This window comes from Oratosquilla oratoria, chromosome 35 (genome assembly GCF_046742065.1).
Source record: "Oratosquilla oratoria isolate Oo_2021 chromosome 35, ASM4674206v1, whole genome shotgun sequence".
Lineage (NCBI taxonomy): Eukaryota > Metazoa > Arthropoda > Malacostraca > Stomatopoda > Squillidae > Oratosquilla > Oratosquilla oratoria.
The window spans coordinates 14,389,773-14,402,063 of record NC_134811.1 but is presented as its reverse complement, the minus strand read 5'-3'; the positions used below and the strand labels follow the sequence as shown (position 1 = coordinate 14,402,063).

Genomic DNA, 12,291 nt, shown 5'->3' with positions numbered 1-12,291 from the left:
CCACCAAAGTCCCTAATGTACTTACTATGCACTCAATAACCCAGTAATGTGTTATCCTATAACATTTGAAAGAAAAAAAATATATATATATACTAACTGATGTGTCTCTTCTGGTATATTGTGTCTTGCCCTCTTATTTGGTGGTTCATAGCTGAATAAGGATGTACTTGGAAATGCATGTGGAGAATTCTTTCTCTGCATTCTGAAACAAAAGGTAATTATTTTTACATAATCCTTTAAAATCAACATTAATATACATGGTTACACTATACATACATATACCAGTGGTTTTCTTCCCCTTACAAGGGAAGTAACCAAAAACAAATGCATAAAATCCACTCCCACTCATTCCATTCCCACATACTCCACTCCCATTCACCCCCATCCCTCCCTCTTGGCTCCTCCTAAATGACAGGTCATCCCTGCATCTTGTCCACTGCTCTGGGTCTGAAGCAATGTAGCAAGACACAGCACATCCACAGCAAGGCCGTTTCATTGAATCGGTGACTTCCCTCTCTGTCCCCTCATGCAGAAAAAGATGAGGAGAGATCCCTTCAGGCTGCATCAAAATATCATTCACACATACTCCCTCACAACCCTCCCATCCCCCACCCATTCCTTCAATGCATCACAGCATCATCCATACACAACCATTCTCTGCTCACCCCTATCTTCTGTTTTATCCCTTCTTTCCTCAAAAGACATTCCACTCTTTCCCAATGCCCCCTTTACCCCATCCATCCATTTCATCCTTGGTCGCCCCCTCATGTTCACTCCTTCCACACCTCTTTTACTAATCTTTCTTAACTCATTCTTTCCATGTGTCCAAACCATCCCAATACTCTTTCATCAACTCTATCTCCCAACTCCCCTTTCCACTCCCGCTCTCCTCCTCACCTCCTTGTTTCTCACACTATCCAACCTAGTAACCCCTACCATACTTCTCAAGCATTATATCTCATGCACACTTAAACTCTTCCTCTCTTATATTCCATGTTTCTGCCCCATACAGTGCTGTTGGCACAATCACTCCTTCATACAATCTCCTTTTAGCATCCATTCCCAAATGTCTATTTCTCTTTACACTTTTTAATCCCCAAAGGCATTACATTATACTCTGCAAATATAATTTGGTGGCTCACAACTGAATAAGATTGTACTTGGAAATAGAAAATTGAGATTTCTTTGTCTGCATCCTAAAAGCGAAAGGTAATTATTTTTATAAAACCCTTTAAAATCGACATGGTTACATTATACTCTACAAATATCATAAAGATACAATTAAAGACCATAAAACATTTACATCACTCACAAATTAGAAGCTTGCTTGCTTGCACTGTCCTTAAATTTTTGAAAGACAGTCATGTAAACATATGGTTATTCAGTTTGGTGCATTTACTCTACTGGACTGCCAATAAAGTTGCATGCACTAGTATGCTGATGATATTGAATTAAGGTGTTACTGTGAACAGTACATATTACTTAGAGCTATCAATTTCTGAATTCAGTGATTTCCTTACTAGGTTTTGTTCTGAAATTGTTCACAAGGTTGGTGTATTATAATGCCAAGATTACAAAATTGTTTAATCTCTGCAAGGCTGAGGTCATAAACCCTGACTGGAGAATTGTCATGACTTTTTTCCAACTGAGAACTTACAAAGGGAACCCAACTGGCTAGGACACCAACTAATTCCTGTAATATCATGTGGATGTGGGTAAAAGTAAGGTGATGAGATGTACAAGGGGTGAAAGTGGCAGTAATCTGGAAGTGAGCATTAAGGGAGAGCAACTGGAGGAAGTGGATAGTTTTAGATACTTGGGTGCAAATGTGGCAGGAAAAGGTGGAGTAAAGGTGGAGGTAGAATGTAGATTGAGAGAAGCGAGTAAATGCCTTGGTGGATTAAAAAGTGTAATGTGGAATAGAAATTTGGGAATGGATGCTAAGAGGAGACTGTATGAAGGAGTGATTGTGCCAACAGCACTGTATGGAGCAGAAACATGGAACATAAGAGAGGAAGAGAGAAGGAGCTTGAATGTGTTTGAGATGAAGTGTCTGAGAAGTATGATGGGGGTTACTAGGCTGGATAGAGTGAGAAATGAGGAGGTGAGGAGGAGAACAGGGGTGGAAAGGGAGCTGGGAGATAGGGTTGATGAAAGAGTATTAGGATGGTTTGGACACATGGAAAGAATGAGTGAAGAAAGACTAGTAAAGGAGGTATGGAAGGCAGATGTGGAGGGAGTGAACATGAGGGGACGTCCTAGGATGAGATGGATGGATGGGGTGAAGGGGGCTTTGGGGAAGAGGGGAATGTCTGTTGAGGAAGGATGGGAGAGGACAGAAGATAGGGGTGAATGGAGAATGGTTGTATATGGAAGATGTTGTGATGCACGAGGTGGAATGGATGGGGGGTGAGGTAGTGTGTGTGAGCAAAATTTTGACGCAGCCCAAAGGGATTTCTCCCCGTCCTCTCCTTTATATGGGGGGACGGAGAGGGGGGGTCGCCGATTTAATGAAGCGGCCTTGCTGTGGATGTGCTGTGTCTTGCAACACTGCTTCTGACCCAGGGCAGTGGACAGGGTGCAGGGATGACCCGTCATCTAGGAGGTGCTAAGATGGGAGGGAGGGTGGAGGGGTGTGGAGTGTTTTCAGGGATGAAATGGGTGGGAATGATTTTATGCCTTTTCCTTTTTGGCTACCTCCCTAGTAAGGGGGAAAAAGCCTTGGTATATGTATGTAGCCAATTAGAAGACATGGGACTCTTTTGATCCAGAACTGTTGCAAAAGTTCATCTTATCTCTGCCAAAAGAACTTCTTTTAAGAATGGAGGAAGGTTAGATTCAATGATATTCTTTTTTCTTACTTCATAGCCCATTTTCATTATGTATATGAATGACAAAGGTCAGTGTAAATTCCTGTCCACATGAGCATAGCTTCTGCAGACCCTGTAATATCATGTGGATGGGGCTTTACCAAACCACTAGAAGTTCCTCTAGCTCTAACTAGATCATAGAGGTGCTGGTGTAGATAGTCTGTTACTTGGTTTAGGATGGCACCTGCCCCTGCAGACTGAGTCTGCCCTACTTTGAAATTACCCTGTATAGTGTACTAATTGCATAAGTTTTATGCCATTAATATTTTGGGGACTTTAATGACATCCACACAGACCAGAGCCAGGCAACATTCTTTTATAATTGGAGACAAATCTCCACTTAAAAATGAATGCTGTTACTTCCAATTTTCTACAATAACACCTTAAATCTCTCCTTCACTATTCTTTGGTGTGATCATGTTGCCAAAGATAGAAATGTTGGTTACTGCTGATAAAATGATTAAAATACTTCTATGAAATTAGTCCAATCAGTACTTTTCCAATTAGTCGCTTTGCAATATAAGACTGATCTTCCCCTGCCTGATGAATACTTCTGAAACCTAGTTAAAATCTATCGTCAAGCACCATACAATCCCCAAACTTTTTTTAATACTCTCATATTTCTTCTAATATGGTTTGTTTAGACAAAGTGTTATGATCTTCCTTTTCTCACACAATAGTGAATGGGGCACCATATGTATATTGTAGTGATGCTACTACTATGTTTATGATTTCACTGCTTGTTTTATTCTTTATATTCAGCAGATTCCCTTCCTTTTCATGTGTATAACAACCTCTTCTTTCTCTTTGACTCTAGAGGCATTCCTAATATTCACTTTGAATTATGACTGTTCAACAAATTAATCAACATTAATTAGAATACAATAACTTATTGTTGCACCAATGGCCTTTTCCCTTTATAAGGGGTGAGGCCAAATCAAAGCACGTCTTGTTTCTTCATGGAAGAAAAATGTGTAGACTATTCCCAGTCCCTCCTCACTCTACCTCTACCCTGCCCCCCCCCCTTTTTTAAACATATTTGGAAACATGGTGGTGGCAAGTATGAGAAGAGATGGATAATAATCACTGTTGCCTTAAGTTTCACTTATTGGAAACGTGCAACCTGACAGTCCTTCCATAATTCTCCCTGGAAAGAAATATTGGTCTGTTGTCTGTGTTATATCATTGTGAAATTACTTCTATGTCACTGGCTTATAGTAGTAGTAAGAGAGGAGCAGTTGCCAGTTATCAGCTCTCCTAAGTGAATACGAGAAAATATAGATGTAGCTGATAAAGAAAGATCTTGGGCCTCATGAATTTTAAAGATGAGTGGCAGACAGATGATTCCCTCTCATTTCTATCTTGCAGGACCACTTTGTGTGGGTGCAGTATTCATTGTTGATCTTTAAGACAACCATAAACTAAACTACAGTAATTCAAGTAATCCTAAAAAATAAAAAAAATCTATACTGGAAATGTCATTTCATTTTTAAATAAATGTGAAATTGTAAACAATATACAGAAACCAAAATTGAGCCAATGGATTGGAGAGAAAAAATATATACATATACATATAAAACATATGGTCCTATTCAGAAGGATGTTTAGATTCTTGTGAAAATCAATAAATAAACATCAGAACTGAAGACTCAAGATTGAAGGATGGAGTGGAGTTGCCCAAAAGATACTGGCCAAAATAGAGCATGAGGAGGTCATGCTTACCAAAATATCCGAAAGAGCTTACCAGTACCTAGAATATTATTGCAGCCTTAGGGTTGTGTAGCTTTGTCCCCTTCAACATGTCATTTCACAGATTTCTAATTAATCTGTAGCTCTGCAACAAAATGCAGTACATGGCGGGATGAGACAAGTGTTGACAAAAAATTAAGGACATTTTTCCTGTGTTTTTGATGATTCAAGAGTTTGTGATCTTGATTTGTCTTTTGATGTGGAAATCTCTCATAGTTTGTTCTCCACCCATATTCCATATACATTCTCAATACTGATATGAGTACAAAGCCAGAATTACTCAAATAACAAAGAAAATAGAAAAACAATTTAATTCATATAATCACTGCAAGCTTTTTCTAAACAATTACCTTCTTTTGCACACACAGTGCCATGTAAAAATCTCCCCTTGCAGCAGTTATGCATACTATTAAACATTAAACTCATCAATACACAGCCTGAACTACATTGTATATATATTGTTGTTAATGCAAAGGAAAAAAAAGGCAATTTTGAATTTACTGTCAATACAATTATTTCTAACTTCATTAAGTATCAAAACTTTGTAGTTTGGTGTACCTGTGGAAACCTTGGACTTAAATCTAAAATTAGGTTTCTTTGATTGTACTGTATAAGGTACAAGGAAAAGCCAACAAGGAGAGCCAAGAAGTTAGGAAATTTTTCAGTTTGTTTTCCAGCACTAACTTTTCGTGCAACCCTTAGCTTAGATACATTCGAGTGAGTTCATATTTTCATCAAGTTACCGCTATGGCAACTCTTCAATTCAGCTGGTAATACTCAAATCAAAGTCATGTACAATTCTTTTAATCTATATAAACCGTCTTACCTGTCGAGCATTTATTCAATATCCATTTAATACTGTTAGTTTAGACAGCGGTGTTAGAATCCAATGCGCTCGCTTGAGTATAAACAAAGCTCAGCTGATTGGGGTTGTAGGTTCTGTGCTGAAAATGCGGAGCACGAATTATCATACCATATGATTTATTAACCGTGTTATTAAAACTACGATTGGAATTTATGGAGGCAGGTTATTTCAGATCACACATTTTTATTCAAGCATACGTCATACGACTTCATTTTCTTGGCCCTTCATGATTGTTGTGCTCATGCTGCACGACGGTGAACGGACAATATCCCAACAGACAAAACCCCAATCAGTAGGTTAGCTTTGGTTGTGCCCTCCCCCCCCACCCGATTGGGGTTTTGCCATGTGTTCCAGGATGACAGGAAGTTATACGAGTAGCATTCTTTCCGTTCGCAGGCGATGACGGAGGTATACCCTACCCTATCTTCGCAGACGAAAAAGTAAAATACAAACGCTAGCAAATAACTAAATAAACAAATACACCAAAGATTAGGATCCAGACACACCACGTAAGTAAAGCCACTGGATTTTACGAGGTTTCAAAATGGATGCTTCAGGAATGAAGAGAACAGGTGGACAAGATTCACGGTAATATAGTATTTGAGTATAGACATAATAGTGTCTTAGGATTGAAAGAGGCTCTATTCGACAATTTCTGTAAAAGAAGAAAATAAGAGGAACCCCTGAATTGCAGACTAATTTGACCAGCATGATAACATGTTTAACTACTCAGGAAAATAATGGAAACAGGTGGAATAAATGTCTAGAGAAGTCGGTGATACTGCCGGAAAATAAATCTAATACCGGGCCGGATCCAACAAGAAGAACACTGCCACGATAAATAATTCAACACTCACAGAAAACAACAGGAAGAATACCTTACAGCTTGTCATATCAACTCTACAGCTAAATATGCATGTCATTCCACCAATCACACCACGTGGAACCAAGGCCCTTACATGCCTAGGTGCCGCCCCGGGGCAAAGTTCTGTCAAGCCCCACCCCCCTTACCCCATCACCACTTCCAATTTCCACCGTTCCTCACTGCCCGTTATAGCCATTGTCTTACGAAATAATTAAACATATTTTGAAAATATTATCGAGTGTCCGTGTTACAGAGAGAACAAGGGAAGATATTTAATATTCTGTTGATTGTAACGCAAAACTAGTATGTTGAGGTAATATATTCAGGGCTTCTTTGACCTTTTTTATTATAATTATTTTGTCAGCCTTGTGGGCGGCATGTCCAGACTAGAAGTGCCGCTCCAGGGCATATAACCCCCTCCCCCCCATGTGAGGGCCCTGCGTGTAACGCAATAAGATAGTTTGGGTATATGAGCAGTTCTTATCAACCGGATCTTTCGTTTGTGTGCACATCGGGAATTCAGCTGTGTTAGGTTCTTAAAGTACAGGTGAAAAAAAAGGGGGGGGGGGCGTATCTCCCCACGCCCTTCAATCTCTCCCGGGATGGGTGGACTGAATGTATTTAGCTCTGGGGAAAGCCTTTGACAAACCACACAAACAACTTTAGTGGAAACAAGGGGGTATCAGAGGATTTAAAGAAAACCTTCTGAAATAAATGAGAGACAACTTAAAAGACCAATACATGAGATCAGTAATACAGGGTAGAATGTCAGTATGGAGAGAAGTAACTAATGGAGTCTAGCACCCCCACCCCAAATATATATAATAATTACAGTCAGATTTAGACAGAATTTGAAAATGAAATTTGAAATGAATTTTAAATTGGATTTATAAATTATTTCTGGTTTGTTCCAATCTATGCGCTGATCCTTTGTTGATGTATGGAGTGTATAAGGATCACCGCATAGATTGGAACAAACCAGAAATAATTTATAAATCCAATTGTAGCTTTAGGAGAAAGATAGTCGAATCTTTCCTCATTAAACACTTGCCAAATTTCAACACATCAAAAGGGCAATGGTCACCTGATTGTATAACAACTTATGCTGTGAATAAATTATTACCATTCCCGAATCCGCCCCACCTTGGACATGTGACTTGAGCCACCTCCCCTTGCTCCCACTTTGTACCTCTCTCACTGTATATATTCTTGTACATCTTACCTTGTACCTATCTGCTGAAGAGGACCACAGTAGTGGTCGAAATATACAGTTCGTCTGTTTCTTTTGCTTTGTTTCTCCGACAGTGGGTAATTTAGAACATTTTACTAAATGTGCTACTACATTTTCGTCTTGTGAAATATATATGTATATATACAGTATATATATATATATATGTATATATATATATATATATATATACTTATGTGTGTGTGTATGTACACACACACACACACACACATATATATGTATATATATATATATATATATATACGATAATAATCATAATAATCTTATAATAAAAAGAGGAAGAGAAGAAGAAAAAGAAGAATGTATACATACAGATGTCAAAGACTTTTTCTCCCATTCAAGAGGGGTAGCCAAAGTAAAACGCATAAATTCTCTCCGACTCATTTCATTGCCAAATACTTTATTTGCATTCACCAATCATACTTCCTTCTTGTCTTGGTTCCCCCTGGATGACAGGCCATCCCTGCATCTCTCCCACTGCCCTGGGTCAGAAGCAATGCAGCAAAACACAACACATCCACTGCAAGGTGTATTCATTTAATTGGTGACCTATTCTCTCTTTCTCCTTATGGAGAAAATGAGAAAACGAGTGAAATCCTTTCAGGCTACTTCAAAATATCTTCCACATACACTCCATCACCTCCCCCTATTCTCCACCCCTCTCCCATCAATGCATCACACCATCACCCATACACAACCATTCTCCACTCACCTCTATTTTCTGTCTTCTCCCTTCCTTCCTCAACAGAAATTCCCCTCTTTACCAATGCCCGTTTCACCCCATGCATCCATCACATCCTTAGTCGCCCCTCATTGTCACTCTCTACCTCTGCCTTCTTACACCTCTTTTACTATTCCTTCTTCACTCATTCTTTCCATGTGTCCAAACCATCCTAATAGTTTTTCATTAACCCTATCTTCCAATTCCCTTACCACCCTCGCTCTCCTCCACACCTCGGTTCTCACTTTATCCAACCTAGCAACTCCTACTATACTTCTCAGACATTTCATCTCAAACACATTTAAATTCTTCCTCTCTTATGTTTCTACCCTATACAGTGCTGTCGGCACAGTCACTTCTTCATATAATCTCCTCTTTTCATCCATTCCCAAATGTCTATTTCTCATTACATTTTTTAATCCCCCAAGGCATTTTCTTGCTTCTTTCAATCTACATTCTACCTCCACCTCTACTACTCCCTTTCCCACCACATTCGCCCCCAAGTATCTAAAGCTATCCCCTTCCTCCAATCTCTCGCCTTTAATACTTGCCTCCAATTTTTTGTCATCCTCTCCCCTTGTACATCTCCTCACCTTACTCACATTCATTTTTAATTTCCTTCTTTCACACACGCGCGCGCGCGCGTGTGTGTGTTGCGGCAACTAGATATTTAATCGTATATTCATTATCTCGCTCCTGAAATGATTCATATACAAGCACATCACAATGACACACATATGTATAGGCATATATGTTTTATTCTGTGTACCAAAATGTTCTTTACATGTGTAGGGGAAGTAGCAAGATATATGGACACAGGATTTTTTAAAGATATTGTATTACTTGTTCTGTCTTGTTTGAAATATCATTCTGGCAGGCAATTTTATTCAGCTGAGGGGGTCCCAAAAACTTGATATGGACCAGTTGCAGCAGTTACCCACAGGAATTACCCAACCTACCGCTACCTCAAAAACCGAAGTGACTACTTGACAAAGTTCCAACAGCTTTTAGCAGTATACCACAGTTGCGGCTGCTCTACACGTCCCCATCAGCCCACGAAGACTTCAAGACCAGCTCTGGTTCAAAGAAGGACCTCGTACAGTTGTCAGACTGTACCGGTTATGGCAATGTTCCAGTTCGCTGGCCCATCAGCCCTCGAGGATTGGCGAAGACGTCCAAAACAGCCGCTCCACAAGGACTTCAAGGTCAGCTCTGGTTCAAAGAAGGACCAGGTACAGTTGATAAACTGCCCCGGTTATGGCAATGTCCCAGTATGCTGACCGATCAGCCCTCGAGGATTGGCAAAGACGCCCAAAACAGCCGCTCCACTAAGACTTCAAGACCAGCTCTGGTTCAAAGAAGGACCTGATACAGCTGACAGACCGCACCGGTTATGGCAATGTTCCAGTATGCTGGCCCATCCGCCCTCAAGAACTGACAAAGACGTCCAAAACAACAGCTCCCGGGCTTCCCACTTCGCTGTGAATGACGATCCCATGCTAAAATCTTTCTTCATTTGTTGGTGGCGCCTTCAGGACAAGAACAGCTTCTTCGACGACTTTGGCTTCCATACACATTTTCCATTTATGACGGCTTCAAAAAACTTGGAAAAATGTGCCAGCTTCGGGGGTGGGGGGTAAAATAGATCTATTATTTTTCTTGAAATGTAGGCCTATTTTTGGCGTTTGGGAACCATTCTTTCAGGTCCTTTGGGTGCCTTATTATCATGGCCCACGTTCCATCTGGTTTCTAAATGAAGATAAAACCGAATTTATAATCTCGAACTCTTATAGCGACGCACCTCATTTTCTACGAAACCGAGAATATCACCCAGTCATCTGATTGGAGAAGTTCCTGTAATGTGATGATCTGGGGTTTCCTTCCCTTCGCGCGCCGACAGCCTTTACACACGTGCCGGAGCGCTTCGTTTTCCGTGGCACAGAGGCGGTCTGTGCAAATCCACGGTTTTGATGTCTTCGGGGGTGGGCAGCCCCTCGGGATGCCGCTCCGACACGGCTCTTCTTCAATGTTCTTGTCGTCTCTAGTGTTCTTCTCGGTGGGCATCTGTTTCCTCTTTTCCTGATTACAAAGGCGGAGCATGCCGACAGGAGACCTTTTGATCCATATCTAGGTCGGATGCGAAAAAAAAAATCATACTAATAATAAAACAATAAATAAAAACTATAATAATGTAAATAACAAATAAAATACATAAATAAATGCATAGGTATAGTTAAATAATAAACAAACAGGCAAATAGTAAATAATAATAAATATTAATAAATTGACATATAACCAATGATAAATGAAAATCAGACAGACAAATGATAACAAAACAAAAACAAATAATATAAGATAAATTATAATCATTACAGCATCTTAGGTATTTATCTAACTGATTCTTAAAGCTTCGAACTGAACTACATTGCACTACCTGTGCAGGAAGTTTATTCCATTCATTTACTACACGGTTGGCAAAGTTGTTTCTACCTACTTCCAAATTGAATCTATTTCCGGATAGTTTGAGACCATTGTTTCTTGTCTGATTCTCATTCAATGTGAAAATTTTGTCACTTTTGATGTTGTCAACTCCCTTTAAAATCTTAAAGACCTGTATCAAGTCACCTCTGGGTCTACGCTTTTTTAGGGAAAACAGATTCATGTGTTTTAGTCGATTTTCGTATGATTTATTTTTGATATTTGGAATAAGTTTTGTGGCTCGCCGTTGTACTTTTTCCAGTCTGTCAATGTCTTTAATGAGATTCGGTGACCATACAGAAACAGCATATTCCAAATGTGGACGAACTAACGATTTATATAGCTTGTTAATGAGTGATGGACTTTTGAAATCAAAAGATCGCGCAATCAGTCCCAGAATCTTATTTGCTTTCTCAGAGGCTGAAATACACTGCTTGGGTGATTTGAGGTCGTTACTGATAATTACGCCGAGATCTTTTTCACTATCCACTTTTGTTAACGAATTACCAAATAACTTGTAATCGTACTTACTGTTATTTTTACCTATGTGCATTACTTTGCATTTACTTGTGTTAAATTTCATTAGCCACTTTTCAGACCATTGCTGTAATTTATCTAAATCTACTTGAATATCTAATTGGTTTGAGTGATCATTTGCCACTCCGCACATTTTTGTATCATCAGCAAATTTGGAAAAAGTAGATTTTAGTCCATGGTCTATATCATTTATATATACTATGAATAGAAGTGGCCCAATAACGGAACCCTGAGGAACTCCACTTGCAACACTTTTCCATCCAGAAGTTTTTCCATTTAAAACAACTCTCTGTTTTCGACCATTCAACCAATTACTAGTCCAACCTAATAGGCTATCACTTATTCCATGCAAAGCTAATTTAGTAAGTAGTCTTTCGTGTGGGACGGTATCAAAAGCTTATGCAAAATCTAGATATATTAAATCTATATTGTTTCTTTTGTCATAATTCGAGATAACTGTGTTGTAGAATTCGAGTAAGTTAGTCACGCAAGAACGTTTCCGTCTGAAACCATGCTGGCTATCATTTATCAAACGGTTACTTTCTAAATGATGTTCGATAGCATCTCTGATGATAGTTTCTATTATTTTTCCTACGATTGAAGTCAAACTTATAGGCCTATAGTTATTTGGTTTCTTTTTGTCACCTTTTTTGAATATGGGAGTAACGTTAGCTAGCTTCCATTCTCTTGGGACATCTCCAGATATGATGGATTTCTTGAAAATAATTTCTAATGGAACAACAATCTCATTTTTCATTTCCTTTAAGATTCTTGGATGCCAACCGTCAGGCCCTGGTGTTTTATTAACTTTGAGTTTGTCTATACACCTTTCAATTTTTTCTTTTGTTATATTTACCGTAGTGAGTAAGTTTACCCCAGACTTTTCACAGGTTTCAGTTTGGAATTCACTTTGAGGTGTTTCATTTACGAATACCGAGCTAAAATAATTGTTTAAGA

The 12,291-nt window shown here is 39.2% G+C and overlaps 1 protein-coding gene across 4 annotated transcripts in view; it reads right to left on the bottom strand.

The window, feature by feature from the left end:
• The window catches only part of LOC143018550 (uncharacterized), a 123,026-nt gene that overhangs the window by 34,334 nt on the left and 76,401 nt on the right, over nt 1–12,291 (bottom strand). Inside the window, exons 1-3 of one of the 4 annotated variants that reach the window (XM_076174010.1) lie at nt 5,178–5,328; nt 4,621–4,704; nt 98–202 (exon numbers count right to left, since the gene is read on the bottom strand). In XM_076174010.1, the coding sequence (XP_076030125.1) occupies nt 98–201 (104 nt within the window). In that variant the 5' untranslated portion in view covers nt 202; nt 4,621–4,704; nt 5,178–5,328. Of the gene's footprint in view, nt 1–97; nt 203–4,620; nt 4,705–5,177; nt 5,329–5,445; nt 5,593–12,291 lie in introns of those variants that run through there. The other 3 variants (XM_076174009.1, XM_076174011.1, XM_076174012.1) reach the window with 3 other exon arrangements.